Consider the following 19,915-nt stretch of genomic DNA (forward strand, 5'->3'; position numbering starts at 1 on the left):
AATAAGCAGCCGATCACAACAGAAATCTGTATTGCAAGTTGTGATAAATGCTCTGAAAGAAAAGAAGCAGGTCCACAGAAAACAGTAGGGTTGGATTCAGGAAAGAAGTAGGCTTCCTCTGAGGAAGTGACATTGAAACTCAGATGAAGCAGGAGGTGGGTAAAGAGGTGGGGCTTGGGGTGGAGAAGACCATTTGTACTGAGGCAGAGAGTATATTAATGCCTGTCCCATGCCTGGATGATCTCAGGGGGCTGAGAAAAGACCAGAGAGCCTGGAGTAGATTGAAAGAGGCAAAAAGAGGCAGAGAGGGGCCAGAATCCACAGTTTTTGGAAGCATTTATATGGGGGGGGTAGATTTAATTCCAAGAGAAATAAAAAAGAGGAGAAAAAAGACTAAGGGGCTCTAAGCAGGGGAGAAATATGATTGAACTTAGCCTTTAAGGATACCAGTTTGGATGTTCTGTAGAAAACAGAGTAGAGGGGGCAAGACTGAAAGCAGAGGCTCAGGTAGGGGACCACAGCAGCAACTCAGGTGTGAGATGATGGTTGACTGGACTAGGAGTTGACAGAGAGATGGACAGGAGTGAGAGTTTTATAGAACAAGCCTGCTACTCTTTGTGACACCTTTCCATCCCCCAAAGGCAATGTTCAGGCAAAAAGAACAAGTGTAACATGCTGGAGAGAGACATCTGAGGGCGTTGCCGAGAAGGGTAGTGTCTCAGGAGGCACTGACCTGTGGTGTGTGGGGCTTCACCAGAGAGAATTACAAGCCAGTTTCAGCATATTTTAGGCCAAAACCTCCCGGATGTTATTTCAACAGAGCAGCAAATCTCAGCAGTTGGTCTTATACATTGTTTGGTAGCAAAGTTGCCACACAAAGTTGTACCCCAACTAAGTGGGGGTGATCTCTCACATCTTAGCAATTGACTTCTAATATGGTGGGTTGAGGTTTGGGGAGCCAGCTTAATGAAATGTCCACTGGGCAATGCCTCCATCTCCCACCTCTGGTGAAAGGAGCATAGAGGTTAAATGCATTCTCCTCAGTGTTGGGCAAAACTGGCTTTGAATCTTAAAAATATCACTAATTTTACAGACCTCTGGCGAGCTACATGGGCATGTCTTGTAAGCTCTCTGAAGCTGAGTTTTTACATTTGTGAAATAGAGGTAATAGCAGGACCAGGAGCTGGGGTTGTTGTGAGTGTGGCATGAGGTTGTTTGTATGACACCCAGCACAGCACGTGGAAAAAGCCCAATAAAGGCTTTTAGCCTTGGTAGTGGTGGTAGTGGTAATGGAGGTTGTGATGGTGATGGTGGTGGTGGTAGTGGTGGTACTGATGGTGGTGGTGGAGGTGATGGTGCTGGTGATGATGGTCGTGTTAATGATGCTGTTGGGGGTGCTAGTGGTGGTGATGGTGGTGGTGGTGGTGATGGTGGTAGTGATCATGGAGGCAGTGATGGTGGTAGTGATGTTTGGTGATTATGGTGGGGTTGGTGGAATTAGTAGAGTTGCTGATGAGAGTGTGGCAGTGGTGATGGTAGAAATGGCGGAGGTGTGGTGGTGGTGGTAACGTTTGGTAATGATGGTGATGCCAATTAGAATGCATTGCTAGAACAGTTTCACACATAGTATCTGGATTTAACTTTGGTTTAAATCTGCCACTTGCCATCTTGCGAGTCCATTGGCAAGCTACTTAAACTTTCTTTGTTTCAGTTTTCTCATCAGTAAAATGAAAATGATGATATTCATTGTCAGTCATTATGATGGCTAAATGAATTACTATGTGTAAAAAAATAATACAGTCTTTGTTCTAATAAACAAACTCTGTAATGAACATAGACAGTGTTTGTTAAATAAGGTGGCACAGAATGCAGTCTTTAAAAAATGTTTCTAGTGGTTTACGCTCTGCTTCTTCTTGATTTTGCTTTTCATAGTGGGCAGGAAGGCAGGCCCCTTCCCTTCACTGCAGACCCGCCCTCATCTCTCCATGTGTTCTGAGTATAACAGGGTGAACCGGAGTTCTGGCAGAGTGCAGCATGAGAAAGACTCCCAGTAATTACAAAAATAACAACGAGGGCTGCTTGGCGAGGTAGGCAGATGAGCACACCACTAGCCAGAATGATAAATAGCGCCTGCAAATGTTAGGTCCCAGTGGGAGTGTGGGAACATATGGGGATAAACTACACTGAAAGTTGGGCATCACTGGTAAGTTTTAAGCAGTTAAGGAAGGCCATTCTAGTGCCAAGTTTTTTTTTTCCTTTTTTATCCTAATTTTAAATACTTCAGTTCCCTTTTGTCCCTTTGTTCTATTTTGGTCCTAAAAGGAGCATTCATCTTTGAGGCTGGCCACCAGTTTCCAAGGAAGTGAGGTCTGGGTGGTAATCCTAAAACAAACAGCCACCCTGGAATCTGTGAATTTCAACAGTGGGCTCTATTCAATATTGTTGGGGGAGATACTAGAGAAAACAGTGAATATTTTGGGGACTGCTGACTAGTTGAGTTCAGATCTGTAATAGGTGAATGTGCAGAAAAATGAGTCCCTAAAAAGCAACCAGTCTGATAAGTTCATAAACATTTGTAGAGGGGCAAATGGCTCTCTCTGCCAAACATTATTTAAAAAGAAGGTGCGGACTGCGGTAGGTTGTTTTCAGGACAGTGTTGCTGTGTCTGAGTCTGAATGTAATGAGACATTGGCTCTGAATCAGTGGGATTTCTCTGAAAGGACATTTTGGAATTCTTGTCCGTCACCCAGACAGTTTTTCCTAGGAATCACCTAGAAGAGGTTTCAGCATGGAGGCAAAGTTTATAATGTAGGCACCTGAGTGTTGGTCCAAGCTCTTGAGGAGGTTTCCAGGATTCCTTACTTAGCTAAAACATCAACATCCTTGGAAATGCAAAGTGTGCAGAGGAAAGGAAGTAGGGTTTGAAATCATACAGCCATGGCTTTAAGGTCCACCCTCTCAACTAGCCAGGCACGATGCAAACTCTCATCTGTAGAATGGGCTGTTATGAGTACAAATACCAGAAAATAGTTAAAAGATTGAATGAGTTAGTCCTCAAAGAGTTAAGAATGGTGTTTGATACTTAGAAATTTCCATAGAAGTATTTGTTTAAAAAAATAAGCAAAAGTCCTGGCTGGGTGGCTCAATTGGTTGGATCATCATTCCGCACACTAAAAGGTTGCTGGTTCAATCCCTGGTCAGGGCGTATACAGGAGGAGGCTAATCAATTCATGTTTCTTTCTCACTATGATGTCTCTCTCTCTCTCTCTCTCTCTCTCTGTCCCTCTCTCTCTGATTCTCTCAAATCAATAAATGTATCCTTGTGGAAGGACTTAAAAAGAAAAATAAGCAAAAGTTATGTTTAATGACTTCCTTCTATGCATGTGTATATGTGTATCTACTATTCTTACCATCACTATTAAATTAGTCCAGAATCTATTAGTTGCAAGGGACAAAAACCCAACTCAAACTAGCTTAAACAAAGATGAGGATTTATTGTTTCATGAAACTGGGATGTCTGGGATCAACCAGGGATAAAGGATTAGTCACTTACAGACCTGACATTTATATATCTGGAGATGGTCATGCTAAGACATAAGCACCTCAAATAAGGCTCACACACATACAAGTGGACTCAAGCCAAGGAATATTTTAAGTGCATTGCTGTATTACTCAGAGTACTCCCCAGAACAATCCTGTGAGGAAAGGGTTATTACCTCCAAATATGTAAGTGAATTGAGATTCAGAGAGGTTAAGTAACTTGCCCAGGACAACAGAGCCAGAAATTATCAGAGCCAGAATTTGTACCTCAGTTTAGGATGGTTTCAATATCTGAGTTCTTAGTCAATATGATACATTGTTATTAAAATAAAAATTAAAACAAGTTTGTTTTTTTAATTAAGTCAATTAGAAGCCAGCAGAACTATATTTTCAAAAAACATGTCTTTTCTGGAGGACACTGACTCTGGAGCCATATTCGCCACTTGCAAGCTATGTGATTTTGGGCAAGTTACTTATCCTCTCTGCACTTCGGGTTCCCTGTCTGTACTACGGGGATAACTGCAGGACTTGCCGTGGAGAGTGGCGATGAAGATTAAATGAGTTAATACATAAAGGGGTTAGAAGGTGTCTGGCCAATAGTAAATGGTACACATGGTTTATTTAAAAAAAACATTTAAAAATAGATTGTAATGTAAGAATCAGAAAGGAAATGAGGTCACTCAGGGTGGTTCCTCTTTTGATGTCCCCAGAATGTCCCAGAAGGGTACTGCTAATCTGGGAAGTTGAAAAACCCACCTGTCAGATGCTGTGTTGCCACCAGCTGCCTGGTCATGACATCGTGGTGAAACCATTTGCAGCGGTCAGCCCCTCGGCTCGTCCTCTCACATCCTCAGCTGCACAGCTCGGCCCAGCCAGCACCTTGGTCCCTCCTACCTCTGTATTATCTGCAAGACCAGACTGCAAAGGCTCTGAAAACCCATTTACATATTTTCTACCTCCCTTCTCCCCAGTGCTGTGTTTGGTGGATGCCCTAACATACCTACACCCCACTTATTGGTTTGATGGTATCTTTTCTCTGGCCTGAAGTTGGAGGTGAAGCTTCAGCAGAGAGAAGCCACACCCTATCTTAGGACAATTACTCACTTTTGGACAAGAAGGCTAAGGATGTATGTTTGGATTTCTTAGAGTCTGACTTGGTTTGACAATATGGAATGTCTCAGCATCTCCCTGCCTTCTTGGAAACCTCACCCCTGTCAAGCTATGGTGAGAGTCCTTTGTGCGGCAGCCACACATTCCCAAAGTCGTGGCGTAGGTAAGCATGTCAACAGGACTCCGCATCAGAGCCATCATCTGAGCTATCAATATGAGGCTGACTTAAGGAATTCTTACTCTATCTGTATTAGCTACATACTTCAAAGTCTGACAGAGATCCAGAGCCCCCTCAAAGGTCCACCAATGAATTTCAGAGGGGCCATGAACTCCCTCCAATGATATGGAATATTTTATGAGTTATGTGCAATTTTCTGGGATGAGGGCAAAATTCTCGGAGTGGTCCATGCATCAGTTATAAGAGTTAAGAATCACCACTTCATCCCCAGAAGAGGCCTTGTTGTGAGAAATGACCAAGGACAACACAGTCCAGGAAGTTGAGGTGGTGCTTCAGAATCACAAAGAAAGGTCACAGGATAATCTCATTAGCATCCTTTTTCCAGATCACCCCTCTCCTGTTTTATCTTCCCATAGTTAGTTACTCTGCACTGGTGTTCCCATGTGACCAGCCCATTTCCATGTGCCTCCCCTTGCTTGAGAGGTGCTCCCCACTTTCTGAAGACACAGTGGGAAGCAATGAAAGCCAGCCCTCCCCTAGGCCTTAAATTTTTGTCTAGCTGTTTTTACTAACTTCACTTTTTTGTCTTCCTTTGGCTCCAATGGCTATTAGAATGATTGAGACTGAGTGAGGGGTTGAGGGTAAAGGAGATAAGGAGGTCCTGAAGGAAAAAACTCAGCTTGAGTTTTGTTCAGGCTAGCATTTCTCAGAGTATGTTCATGATTGTCACATGCCAAACATGGACTTCTCATAGTAGTGAGAAACCAGGGCTCTGCAGCCCTCATTCACGATGTAGCTTTGTCATTTATCAGCTATATTTTCTTGACCAGTTTGTTTCACCTTTCACTGTTCCTGTCTGTAGTGCAATGAAATTAACAGAATCAACTTCATAGGGATGTAGAGGGGATAAACTAAGATACGTGATAAAATTAGAGCAGTGGCTGACACAAAGTAAGCATTGAATAAATGGCAGCAGCCATGATGGTGATAATGATGATGGTGATGATGAAGTTGATGATGATGCCTGTGAAGGTTCTAATGAGGATGAAGAAGCAAGAAAATAAGAACAAGAAGAAGGGGTAAAGAACTTTGCACAGGAGCTAAAACATAATTAATTCTAAATAGCCAGATATTCAAATAGATAGCAAGATGGATGGATGATGGATAAATGGATGGATGGATGGATGGATGGATAGATGACCAACTGGCCATCCAACAAGTCAGGGAATGTCTGGATCGAACAAAGTCAAACAGGTTTCTTTCTTTTTTTTTTTTTTCCTTGCAGGACTTCTCAGGAGCTTTACTATGTTAATAGTTGTCATGAATCCCCAAGAGGGAGAGAGAGAAAACCGAATCTCTCTCACATCTTTGGCCATGGGATTTTACAGTGAAGCACCTCCTGTGCAGACCATGCTTTGGGAGATGCCAGTCTAGGTACTTAGTCTCTCAGGGGAAAAGGATGTGTGTAGAGCTCAAGTAGTTTGGCCAGCTAACAAGGAGTAGAGTATGCATGGTATTTGGGCAGAAAGGCCCAGTTGCAAGTCCTGGAGATGGCTGTCTGGTATGGTTTCTCTGTACCCAGCTCTTGCAGGGACCTGTAGCATAAAAGGCAGAAGACAGTAGAGAGGTCACACAGCAACATCAAGGCGGGCAGCTGATTATTCATCCCCCATTCTCAGAGTCCCCAGGGAGGATTTGTTTGCCTCCAGCAAGGTCAACAAATCCTCAAACCCAGTTGCCATTCATCCCAGACAGGTCAGGGGTCGGTTCCTGAAGCATTGTTGATCTCAGCAGAGATGATATGCCAGGTTGATATTCTTAGATTTGCTCATTCAGCCAGCCAGTCTGGCTTTCAGAGGAGAATCAGGTCAAGAAGCGCTTAATGAACCGAGAGGAGCACAGTGCTGCCTCGACCACTGGGGGTTCAAGTTCCTAATGGCAATCAGCAACCTCCTCACAAGACTTACTGGAATTTTCTTTGTGCATCCTCATAACTGTTTTTGGAGGTGGGTCGATACTACTGGGTAGGGTTACCCAGTGTCCCAGATTTGGGAGGTATCCCTGATTTAAGACAATGTCTCCATCATCCCTATAAACCCTCATTGAATGTGAAGTTCTTATGTTTTAGTTTCAAAACCCTATCATTCATGCACGGAAGCCACAAACACATCCTGGTTAACCTTAGTGTCTCAGTTTTTGGTTAGGAACATGGAAGAAGGAGGTGTGCTCTCACTCAAGAAGGTATAGCACAGGTCACATTAGCAAGGGCTGTATTATTTGACCAGTTAGCTATTGATGGGAGGAAGAGTTACTCCTGGTTGGGAAAGGTCTGATTTGAGCTGGATCAGTCCTCCAAACCAGCTGCTGCTAATGCTGTTGTCACAACCACCACCGGCACCCATTTACTGAGAGTCTGCTGTGAACCTGTCCCTCAGCTAAACATATCTTCATATCTTCTTACTTAAATCTCATGGTTACTAATAATATTGTTATTTTACAAATAGTAATATGAGACACAGAGAGGTTAAGTAATTTGCACAAGAACACACAGCGATCAGGTGGAGACTGGGATTTTTTGATACGAACAGTGTGGCTCGTGGCGAGCTCTTAACTACTATGCTATGGTGCTTTTGTAAGGAGGGAACAAGGGGTGGCAAGTAATGTCACAGTGAGAACTAAATCTTACTAGGTATTTGATATTCTTATAAGAGCTTTGCCTACATCAACTCATTGACACATATTAACTGACCCAGTCCATAAGAGAGGTTGGAGACATGGCATCTCTTCCCAGGATGTGACTTTTCCCAGAAAATTGGTCCTCTGCTGAGGATACATGAGGTGGCTAAAACTTGCAAAGCAGCTAATCAGTGGCCTAGTACATCATACCCATGATCTATGGAAGCTTTTCCTGTGGAAGACCTTGACTCCCTGGTAATGGACAAGTCTCCCCTCTTCCAGGAATTCATCTATCAGCCCTGGGCATTAGGACCATCAGCATTAGGTAGCATCTTGGGGAATCTCTGAAGTCTGAGCTAGGTAAAGCCATGCCATGCTGTGTTCCCACCTGTATTGGGTTAAGTTGAAATGAATGCCTGGTGGTGAGTGGAGTTTGTCAATTTTGGTTCAAGTTGTTGCCTTGCAGTGGTCACTGATCTAGCACAGGGGTCCCCAATGCCCCCACCCACTAGCCGCTGACTTGTACAAGTCTGCAGCCTATTAGGAACAGGCTGCCAGTGAAGCTTGCCTGGACTCTGCCTCCTGTTTCTGCCCTGCCCCCTGGTCCACAGCAGGAGGTGAGGTGGATGAGAGCCTGAGTTCTGCCTCCTGTCCCCTGCTCCCAAGCTGGCCTGAGCTCCACGCCCCAACCCCTATCTATCCTGGGTCCTGAAAAAATTGTCTTCCATGAAATTGGTCCCTGGTGCCAAAAAGGTTGGGGACCGCTGATCTAGCAGATATCAGGGGCATGGAGAAAGCTTTTGGTAACAGACAAAGCACACATTCTTCTGTTTAACCTCAAATGTGTCACTTAATCTCCTGAACCTCTTTCTCATCCCACAGACACCACAAGGGATTCACAAGTGATTCTCAAGTGCTTCCTGAGCATCCATTCTATGCCCAGTCCTTTCAGAAAGACAGGGAAACAAAATGGTTGAGGAGGAGGTGTGGGAGATAAAATGGGAGCACACCTGGCTGTCATCACCAACCAGGTCTTTTCCCCAGCCTGGTACAAATCACCGCTGGTCTTTCAGAGGCCTAGATGAGTAGGTTGTAAGTGCTGGGGAAGGCGGGGAGGCTGCTCGGAGGACCCAGCGTGTGGCTGCCTGTGGAAGGATGGGGCATTCACCTAAGCAACCATGGGAAGGGAACAGAAAGGCAGAAGGCTCCAACTGAGACATCAGTGCCGGGTACTGGTGGGGCATTCAGGAGACAGACACAGCTTGAGGACAAGGATGATTAGAAAATAATTTTTAAATGGGTACATTGAAGACATTCTGAAGAAAACATAAAAATAAACTAGCACTTTGTGTTCCAAGTTCCAGGACCAGCCTTATACATCCTGTCATTTCATGGTGGCAGCATGCCTGGGGGAAGGTACAGGTGTTGTCCTATTTCACCACTGAGAAGACCAGGCCCTGGGCTGAGCATCTCATCCTGGATCAACTGCAGGGAAGGGTGATGGAGCCAAGATCCCCACCCAGCCTCCCCATATATAAACCCCCTGCTTTTTCTATTGTGCCAAGAAGCACCCAGGTCACTGGAAATGAAACTCTGAATTATCTGGAGACCCTTGCAGCCTCTTAGCTTTATTCACCCTCTTCCAAAGCAGTCATTCATTCTGGCATTCTCTCAGGAAATGTTTTGGGAAACTTCATTAGTCTAGTCACCATTTTACTCATTGGGTGGACAAGAGTGAATGGCACTTCTTTATTTGAGACAATCTACCTTCTACTAGGAGCCATGACACTCGGTGCTAAATGATTCCAGATCATAGGTGATGGTGCAGTTACTTCTGCCTGGGGTAATGAGGACGGCTTTGTAGAAAATGTGACATTTGAATTAATCTAGCAAGTTTGAATTAGAAGAACAAAAGAAAAGAAGGAGGGAAGGAAGGAAGCAGGGAAAGAGAGAGGGTAGTTCTGCCTAGCAAGCAAGTTGGTACAGTCACTTGGATTCATAAAATTATTGGCAAAGGCAATTTGCCAGGAGTGTTTTGCAGAAAGAATGATTTATAGAAAGAGGGATAGTGTGTATTGGAGGATGAATCTGGAGAAGTAAAGCTGAGGAATATTGTAAAGCGCCTTGAATATTGTAAGAATTCTGTCAATCACCCGGGCCTGGGTATAGGAAGTATGAGTCATTAAATAATCTGTATGTGTCCACTGTCAACATCCAAAAGATAAGCAGTACAATTAATACTGTCAAAGAAACACCCTGTTCCATGTTTTTGTTTTGTTTTGGTTTGGTTTTAATGATCAACAAGTGGCAACTGGCCTATGGCATCTTTTCAGGAAGCAGGGGAAAAAATGGTGGAACCTGTCTCACAGAGCTTGATTTTCCTCATCTGTGGACAAGGAAGGGCCTTCCCAGACTTCTGCAATTGTTGGTACAAGCAAATGGGGAAAGTTTCTAGATCTTCTAGTCTTTTAAGAGATAAAATAGATCTAAATTTTATACAAGATAAATGTGAGCTCCTTTTTATACAAAGTGGACTCATCATGATCATCATCATTATCATTCTTCTCATCTGTAGCCTAGGTTTGGTCAATGAGGCTGCAGTTGGTCCGTTAGCGAACAGAATCCACAGGCAGGACTTGGTCTTCTCTGAATGTTCCCCTCTCCCCTCCTCCAGCCAACACTTGTGTTTCTGTCCTCTGTCCTTCTCTTGCATGGGCTGTTTGAACCTTGGGTGGCTGCCATCCATAAGGGTTGGTGGTGGGCAGAGTTTTAACCTCATGGTAGCTCTTAGGATCTGGGGGATAAGTTACAATACCTGGCAGTGAGAGAGGACCCACTTTAATCTAGGAAAGGAAAAGAGAAGTTAATAATTAAGAAGGCAGTGTCAGCATAGAAGGTTGAAAAAGATGGGGGAATTTTCTTTTTTTCCCTTGAGAGAAGGGATGAGATTGAACTATCAAAGGCTTGGTAAGAAAATATAAATCTCTTGATGAAAATCCCTAACACAGGGAAGATCAACAAAACCAGCACGAAGAAAGTGATAGGAAAGATCTTGACGAGAAGCAAGAGGAAAAGTAGAAAAGAACGAAAAACATATACAGGGCCCAGCAGCAGTAATGCCTGCTTGAGTGTGGTTGGTAGGGTAAAAATATGGGTGTAATAATTTATAGGTTTAGTTTGGACATTTCGCCTAAAATGTGATATGGCGTGCTTGAGCGTGATACTGTTATGTCAGAGAATTCCATGCTGATGATTTTGTAATAAAAAAGCGGTGTTATTTGTTCTGGACCCTGTATACACATATATTCGCCATTGTATTAAAGTCTGACTTCCAGAAGTTTGGAGGAAATCTAATGCTCTACATTAGGGGTCTGCAAGCTGTGGTCTGTGAACCAAACCTGGGCTGTTGCCTGCTGTTTAAACCTCAAGATAACAATGGATTCTGCACTTTTCAATCATTGAGCAAAATCAATAGAAGAATATTTTATGGCAGGTCAAAATGATAGAAAATTCAAATTTAAGTGTTCATTTACATATTGTCTGTGGCCACTTTCACACAACGATTACAGAGTTTGGGGTAGGTGTAGCAGGGAAAATCAAAGTATTTATAATCCACCCATTTCCCACTTACAGAAAAAGGCTTTGCCATTCTGTTTGTGATGGCCAGAATGATAAGAATGCGGGGCCCCTAGATTGAAATTGGTCCTTTTTGGAGGCTTACCTGTTTGCTAGCCATTACCAGAATTGTCTTGCCTGTTCTTTACCTTATTCTTTCATTCTCCTTCTTTTATTAAGTTCCTGCAATACACCAGGAACTTAATACTGCACTCTGGACATTGGGTGGCCAACCATTTATCATGAGCCATGTGCACCGGCCACTGGGGAGCAGACATGCAGAGAACCTGGTACCTGACTTTTGGCAGAGAAAATGGACCCCAGGAAAAAAATCACAGATAAAGTCAGAATCATAGAAAATGTAAATAACAGAAATTAGGACTGGAGATGGTGAGGTTAGGAAGACAAGAATACAAATATACAGTCAGTAAAGGCCAACAAAAAGGACAGAGTTGAATTTCTTTCTTTCTTTCTCCTTCCTTCCTTCCTTCCTTCCTTCCTTCCTTCCTTCCTTCCTTCCTTCCTTCCTTCCTTCCTTCCTTCCTTCCTTCCTTCTTTTTAGAGAGAGGGGGAAAAAAAGGAGAAAGAGAGGGAGAGAAATATCAATGTGTGGTTGTCTCTCGCACACCCCCAACTGGAGACTAGGCACATAACCTAGTCATGTACCCTGACTGGGAATTGAACTGTTAACCCTTTGGTTCACAGACCAGCACTCAATGCACTGAGCCACACCAGCCAGGGCTAGAGTTGAATTTCTTATTTGACTTGAGCTTCCTGGCTGTCAAAATAAAAAGGGTCACAAAACAATTAGCCTTGTTTATTTCCAGAGGAAGGAAAAATAATACTCATTACTCAGGAGCAGCAAAACTTTTTCATGTTATGGAGTTCTTAAAAAGAAATAAGAAAACATCCTCTGCAAAAAAAAAAAAAATATGTATATCTACTATATACCTATATGTCCCATATAATATTTCATTTCTCTCTGATTAAAATCACCAGGTTCTTTAATAAAAGCAATATATTGTAAGAAAGGTGATAATCTTTTGTATTTGTGTAACTTTACAGTTTCCAACACATTCCCACAATTTTGCTCATTGGCCCATTCTTGGTGAAAAATAAGTGGATATTCTTACCTCTACTCTTTGTTCAGGAAACCAAGAGTTTAAATGTATAAATTTTTGGCCTTTGTGACAGAACTACGTTCCCTACTCCTGGTCCAATGGTCTTTCCACTTCATAATATTAAAGAGACATCATTCAGTCTGACCCAGTCCTCACCAAAGTAACAAATAGCTCTCTCCCCTCCTGGGAAGTGGTCTCATGGCCACGCTGCTGTTCTCCCTAGTAACCTCTCAGAAGAGCAGTGTTGAAAGTCAGAGTCAAAAGCTAAAGTTAGAAACAGTATCAGGCTGTGAAGTTAGAGGGTCAGCCCGCAGCTGTCATTGGAGCTTTCCGGGTTGTAACAATGTGACCACTTGGGTACATGAGAATCCGTTACGGAGGAACTGTGTTAAGACAGCCAAAATTCAGCCAGAAATAATTGAATTCCCTGCCAAACACTGTCCACTGTCGTTATCTAAAAATGTAATTATGCAGCTAAATCAAACAACTAAAATTAGTGTTCTGTAAAAACACCTTGGCTATTTAAAGTGGAGGAATTGACATTTGGATTTAGAAAAAAGCCAATAGTTGAATATGTTTTTGCGGTATCTGAAGTTCTTCCAGTTTGGACAAAACCTATGTCCTGCATTTTGTTTAGGGTTGGGGGTGCAATATGGCAGGCAGAGGCAGGTATTTGGTTGGAAGGTGATTTTCGGTGATCCCTGGGCCTCGACCTTAAGTCCAGCAAACTGACATTGTCGGTTTCACAACATTGTTCTCCAAACTGTGGAACTCTAAAAACACCCACTTGCTTCCCTGGTATGAAGAACAGAAGAGTGACAACGCGCATGTTACCTGTGCCTTCATTCCGAAGCCACAACTGTGACTAGACCAACCATCGGGAGAACAGGAAACGCGTGATCAGAATGGCTAGTAGCCTCTTGTACTACACATGCCCAGATGCCAAGGGCTTCTTGTGTCACATGAGCCTTTGAGGGTCTACTATCTCACTTTTCCAATGAAGAAACCCAGGTTCAGAGACACTAAGCAACTTGTTGAAGCTCACACAGCTAGTATGCGGGCACTCAAGACAGTACAATTCTTATTCATGCAATCCCATGGGGATTTCTGTGTACCATGTAAGACATCCTACACCATCATTAGGTGTCATCACACTCCAGAAAGATTTCAAATAGTGGCTCAAATGTATTTCTCATGCATAGTTCGGTGCACATTCGCTATGTCTTTAAATTCTTCGGACAGGGAGATATCTCTTATTAATATATTGCACAGAAATATATAACAATTGAAAGCTCAAAGACAAAGAATTTTTTTTTAAATACACATACACACACACAAAGCACATGATGCTCTATTACCGAATGAAGCACTATAATGAACGTGGTGGCCTGGTTAGGAATTGTTTGCAACCTGGCACTGTCTCTTCCAAGTGCGTGACCGTGAACAAACAGTTCAACAGCATGAGACTTATTCCCCACTCGTTACCTGGAAACGATAATAGTGCCAAATTAGGGGAGTTGTGAGAATTAAATTACAGAACACATGTAAATAATTAAGCTCCTTCTCTGTGCATAGCACATACTGCAAATATTAACTAGTAGTATTATATTATTTGCTCAAATTGCCTCTTTAAAATTAAAACCAGGAAGGGAGAGAGACAGAGACAGAGACAGAGAGACAACAGTAACCCAGACTATTTTCTTAGGGTTTTTTTCCTTTTTTTGGATTAGTACCAAAGCAGGGACACATTAACCTACTCAAGTTTTAAGTGGCAACTGATAATTATACCAATTTACATTTCTCAGTTTTTTTTCTCACTAAAAGTCCCATGCAGACTCTGTCCCTTGTCTTTTGCTGAGATTCATTAGGAATTGCCCAAATCTCACAGCCTGACTACGTTTCTCTCGAACTCTTTGTCTCTCTGTCTGCCTCTCCGAGAACTAAATTAATGGAGTATTTGGTTAGTCATGTTAGGCAAGCCATTCCCAAAATAGCACCTTCCATTTTTGTAGCTTCAACTCTGCAGCTGCTGTGTCTCTTCGTCGTCTGGGAAGAAAACTTTCACATCGAGAGTTGCTGATTCGGATTTTCTTCTTTCCCCTCTCCACGGTGATGAGCACTTGGCTCCTGACAGAAGCGATTTGGCTCTCAGCTTTGTAGTTCGGAAGAAGTTGGGTTTATAGATTTTCCCCTAACTCTCCATTGATGTGTTGAGCTTCAGAGGGAATAATACCTTCACGTAAAGCATGTTGCCTTCTCAAGGAGTCCTCCTGCATCCCTATGGAGTGCCTATGATTGTTCCAGCAGCCCCCTACTTCCCCGGACTGATCCAGGTAATTCAAGGCCAACTGCCAGCAAGCAACTTAACTCCAGAGCGCTCAGAGTAATAATTGGAATTTTTATGGTTGAGAAAGCAAACACTTTTAATACAGGAAAAAGCCCTCGTGTAGTCAGTGAGAAGACAGTAGGAAATCAAAAAGATGGATCACCCTAATCTGGCTATTGACATCTCTCATGGCTGAATAAATGGTGTAGTTGAGCTATATTTGCTTGTATTGATCTGGCTGCTGTTTAACATTCATGCCTTTGCTTCAGGAGGTTGACCACGGGGCAAAGGATTTGCTCTCCTTCCCAGCTTTCTGAGGGACTCGGTCTCCCAGAGTAGATCATGAGGCAGAGTAACTTATCAGGAGGTGGCTTGGTTAAGAGCTTCAATCCGGAAATAGAAAGAACATGCAATATGCATTAATTCGTGTGTTCTTCACGCGGGTTGTCTATGGTCACAGAAGGTTCCTCCCACCTGGGCTGAGAGGTGGCACTGAGGCGAAATGGAACACGCGCTTGATGGTTAATTTATGAAGTTCAGAGATTATTCTAGGAAACCCTTACCGGCTCTGTATGTGCTAATGATGGCAAGGAAGTGGAGGATTGAAATGTGTATGTTGGTTTCACTTTTAATGCTATTATTTCTGTGCAGGGAGAATCATCTAAGAGTGAAATATTTGTGACCTTTTTTTTTTCTTATCGAAAGTTTGTCTTTTTAAACAAGCAGTGGATTCCCAGTGCATGCCTGAAGTTCTCTGTGGAAAGCTAACATCTACTAGTGGCAGGGCCTAAACATCATAGAAAACCCAGCTGGCTTTTGTTGTTTTGTTTTTGTTTGCTTGTTTTAGAACAAGCATGTCTTTGTAATACATTCTGAGTCTTGTTTCCACAGGAAAGGAAAACTAAATGCATTCAGCACATCCTTTCACCGTCAACCTTGTGATATTTAATTTTTTTTACAATACCCTAGCACATTAATTAAAATTTCTGGGGAGGGTTCTGGTCAAACACCTTTTTCCTCCTTTTCTCAATGTTGCTTATTAACTGTAAGAACCTTGGTGATTGAGACATTCAGGGGTGATTCTAACTAATAACAAAACATTTTGTCATCTCAGATTTGTGGTGGTTGCTGAAGTGCAGGCTCCCTATTATATGTGAGAAATAAACGGACAGCCTAGAGAAGGAACAGCCCGTAACAACGTGGGAACGGGTTCCTGTTTCCTGGCCTGAGCAGGCCTGTGTGGTCTGCATGGAGTCTGAAGCAGACTCAATAGCAATTGGGATGTGCATTGCTTCCACTGAAACTTGGGTGAAGGTCGGCCACTGGACTTTTGTCAGACCCTCTGCTACCCAGTCTGATAAATAATTACAAGCAAATAGTGCCCTTCACTCTATGCTGATTGATGCTGAAATTGCTTTTGAAAGTTCTCATAAGTTCCTGTTATAGATTAAGTGCCGGTGTAGGAAAAATAACGGCACCCCCTGAAATGGGTGAATGTAATCAGGCTTAATGGACTCGAGAGCTTGTTGGGAATTAAATAACTATCGATTTGCTGGAATGTTGCTGTCATTACGAAATGCCACTCTGGACGTATTACCCCAGTGATAGATGAAAAGATGCACAGGCCAGATGAGAGATTGGGGGGACCCTATTTCTTCCTCCTTTGCAGAGCATTCCAGAAATGTGTCCAGTTATTTTTGGAAGAAACAAGTGATTTACTTGCAAGTCTTAGCCTGATCATAGTTTGTTTACCCACCGACACCTTTGGTTACTAGTTGCCTGTGAGTTAGGAAAGCAGGGCAGTGGGAGCCTCTGGACCAGCTACTGAGACTCCCTTTCTTACTCCACCCCCACGGGACGCACTGAAATGCTGTGGACAGAGAGAGACTGGCTTTATTTCTGGTATTTGCTCATTGGCATCACAAAACTCATACCACCCCATTGCAGTAATCTGTGCAAGGGGAAGAAACGCAACTCAAAGAGAGAACAATTGTAACACTCACGCACACAGGCACCTTCCAGCTTACGCTCTGGCAGCAGCTGCCCAGCATTCCAGCAGACTGTATCAGCTTCCCCACCAGTTTCTTAACCTTGTGATTTCTTCTCAACTTTTCAAGATGCAAGGCCTTTCCTACAATTAAGGAGCCACCCACACTTCATAATGTCATCAGCAAGGCATTAAAATGATCCAAAATAGACAGTGCACCCATCATTGGCAGCAAGTTGCTTTTGACTAGAGATGTGCAAGCAGAACCATAGTGGCCAGTTGGCAGGGTTGTTACATCAGAGCCTTTCCAACCTCAACAGTCAGTGATTCTCTGGCAGAAGAACTTCCTTTTCATAAATCTTCCAATGCCACTTTTTGAAGTTCAGATCAGCATTGGCCTGTTTTTGTCTTCTCAGCTAGAGAAAAAATAATTAATAGACCAGATGTTGTGATAAGCTTTAGGAGAGCATCTCCTTATCCTGCAAAGACAGTGGCTTCAGGTGTTTCCTAATAGATCTGAGGAAGTTACTCACCGTGCTCCTGTATTCCAGGTGTAGATTCAATAGTCCCCACTGACCTCAACCACCATCTCCTAGGAAAAACAGAGTCTACCACAATGGGTTCCTTGAACCCATCATCTAGTGTCTAAACTTGTTGAATGAATATCAAAGTAGATAGTTTTTCCTTGTAGTCATGTAAAGAATTCAAAAATGCCTATGGCCTATTGAGCTAAACCTATTTGGACTCTTTCACGGATGGTAATAAGCAGAAGAGAAGAGGAGAAGAGCAATATTAGCAAGTGTGTTGTCTAAACATTGCTCCTTTTGCCTCGGCAAAGACCTCAGTCTTGGTGTCTCTGGATAATGAGAACCTGTGCATGTTCTTACTGAATCTCTTTATTTACTTCTAAACTTCCAGTGGCACCTGGAATGATCAATGAGGTGTCTGACCAGAGAACAAACGAGGGTCTGACAAGTCAATTGTCAAAGGCAGACTTCAGTCCAGAAGCTACCAAGAGGACTTACCCAAGTGGTGGGCCATGGCTGCATAATGCCAAATGATATCATTAAAACACGGGCATTGTCACTGATTAATCTGTTTGATTAGTGTTTGGGTAAAATAAACAGTGGGCTCTGAGCTACAAGTTCAGGATTGCACCCCTCACTCCACATATCTGTCTGACAGATAAGCCCTTTGACCACCCATGGCTAGAGTATTCTTCATACTGTGTCAAATAATTCCCATCTCATGCAGGTATTGTAGACAATGAGTCAGAAGACATGTTCCTCGACGGAGGACAGCGTAAACAGAGCTGCATCCACCTGACCACCATTTGGTCACTTAGCTCTTCATTTGCTGCACACATAGTCTGACCAGGCACTGTTCCGGGCAGGGAAAGCAAAAGTGACAGTCACGGCCACTGGCCTGTGGGTTCACAGACTAGTGGAAGAGAACACTAGATAAACACCACACTGTGATCATATAATAAAAGCACGGGAAAGAACAATAAGTAACAGTTATTGAACACTTGCTGTGCTAGGCCCTGTGCTAAATACTTGACATATTCTCTCAATTTATTCTCACAATAACTCTAAAGTTGGGTACTATTGGTTCACCTTATCTGTAATTTTCAAAGAGCTCTGAAATTCAGGGGCTTTGGGGGGAGGTTTGGCCCCCAAACTAGTTCTTTTGGGAACTAAAATGATGTGTGGCTATTTATAGACTTTCTTTATCCACTTAGTGTGAATTTTCATATATTTTGCTGCAGGAGTATTAATGTGTTTGATTTCGAGGTGTTGTCCCAGACCCTTCTAAGGTGTTACATAATCAGTGTTTCCTCTGAAATACCTATATGAAAAATAAAATTTTAAAAAATTTTGAATTTCAAAACATAACCCCAAGGGTCTCAGATAAGGAGTCACAGTCCCACATTATGACATCCCTTTTGTATGTGAAGAAACTAAACCTGACACTTAGACAAAGGGAACTCACCCAAGGTCACAAGAAATGTCAGTGACAGAGCTGAGGTTCAGACCGATTCTGTTGGAGCAGAGCCCTCTCTCTGAGTCACCAATCCATTGATGAGGTATCTCCACAGGAGTGCAGAGTGAAAACAGGTCAGAGAGTAGGTGGGTGTCTCTTAGGATAGGGGGAGAGGGGTTCAAAGGGAAAGGTGGCATTTGAGTCAGGCTGTAGAACAACATCAGACATTCACTAGGTGAGCAAAGGAGAATTCATGGTGTTGGGCTAACACAGGAACATGGACCTTTGGTATCTTCCCCAACCCATTGGCACTGTGGGAGTTGACATTGTTTAAACATAGGTCTCAAAAGTCTAAAGATATAGGGCAAAAGGAAGGAATCCCGGAAAGGGAGCTCCTAAGCCCTGAATCTCTGTGTGCTCCACCCACATAGGAACGGGCTCCATAGTGAATATGGAATTCCCTACATCTGAGTCCGGACACCCTTTGTCGTCCTTTCCCTCTGAGACAGTAAGCTCTCTGGCAGGGAAATGTTGGTTAGCTCCTCTCTGATGTGGATAGCAGGGGTATAAACAAACCCTGCCACCTAAATTGTGAAGCAGAACTCAGCATCACTGAATTTGGCCACGTAGGTCGTGAAAGATCTGCCTGCATATATGTGGCTGTGCTGGGGATTAGACGAGTGCTGGTTTCAACGATGGACTGAGAGTAACCAACCCAGCAGAAAGATAGGGGACCACATAGGAAACTTGCTGGTTATTTGGACACACTTCCCGGCAAACTTAAAAGAAATAAACTTGTTTGGCTCCGTGGCTGGGGGAGCCCTTTTCAGGTGTCCGTGTTGCTGCCCTGTAGTGTTATCTCTGTGTTCTGAAGGTCTGCTGATTGGGAAAGAAATCAGAATGCACGGCCACTGCAAATGCTGGTGGTGTCATTTACTCTGAGGCAGCTCTGTCTTAGTCACTCAGTGACTTTTCTGTGCTGCCAAAGACACCATGTCAACAGTGGACTAAATTAAAGAGTCAGGGAGGTGGCAAATTCTCCAAAGAGAATTTGGAGTCGAATAGGTTCAGGTTGATATATTGGCTCTGGCATGTACTAAGCGTGTGGCCTTGGGCTTGTCAATTAACCTCTCCAAGGCTGTTTTCACAGTGACAAAATGAAAGCAGGAATACCTGTCTTACAAAGTGGTTGTGAGCTTTAAATATGATTCATCTCTTCATTCGGCAATTATTTACTAAGCATCTTCTTTATGCTATGCTGTGAACTAGGAAAGGCTCATGAAGCAGTACCAACATGTATCTTATATCCTGCTGTATAGAAAAGGTCTGGCATGTATATATATATATATATATGAATGATATTTACACCATATGAATGA

At 43.1% G+C, this 19,915-nt stretch overlaps 1 protein-coding gene across 16 annotated transcripts in view; it reads left to right on the forward strand.

Annotated features, from left to right (window-relative positions):
- The window catches only part of RBFOX1 (RNA binding fox-1 homolog 1), a 2,121,844-nt gene that overhangs the window by 1,766,049 nt on the left and 335,880 nt on the right, over window positions 1–19,915 (forward strand). For 2 of the 16 annotated variants that reach the window (XM_024553443.3, XM_024553441.3), the window contains exon 1: window positions 14,236–14,573. The exons of 10 other annotated variants lie outside the window; for them this stretch is intronic. In XM_024553443.3, coding sequence (XP_024409211.1) covers window positions 14,487–14,573 — 87 coding nt within the window. In that variant the 5' untranslated portion in view covers window positions 14,236–14,486. Of the gene's footprint in view, window positions 1–14,235; window positions 14,574–19,915 lie in introns of those variants that run through there. 4 more of the 16 variants (XM_053929126.2, XM_053929110.2, XM_024553445.4 and 1 more) reach the window with 4 other exon arrangements.

This window comes from Desmodus rotundus, chromosome 1 (genome assembly GCF_022682495.2).
Source record: "Desmodus rotundus isolate HL8 chromosome 1, HLdesRot8A.1, whole genome shotgun sequence".
NCBI lineage: Eukaryota > Metazoa > Chordata > Mammalia > Chiroptera > Phyllostomidae > Desmodus > Desmodus rotundus.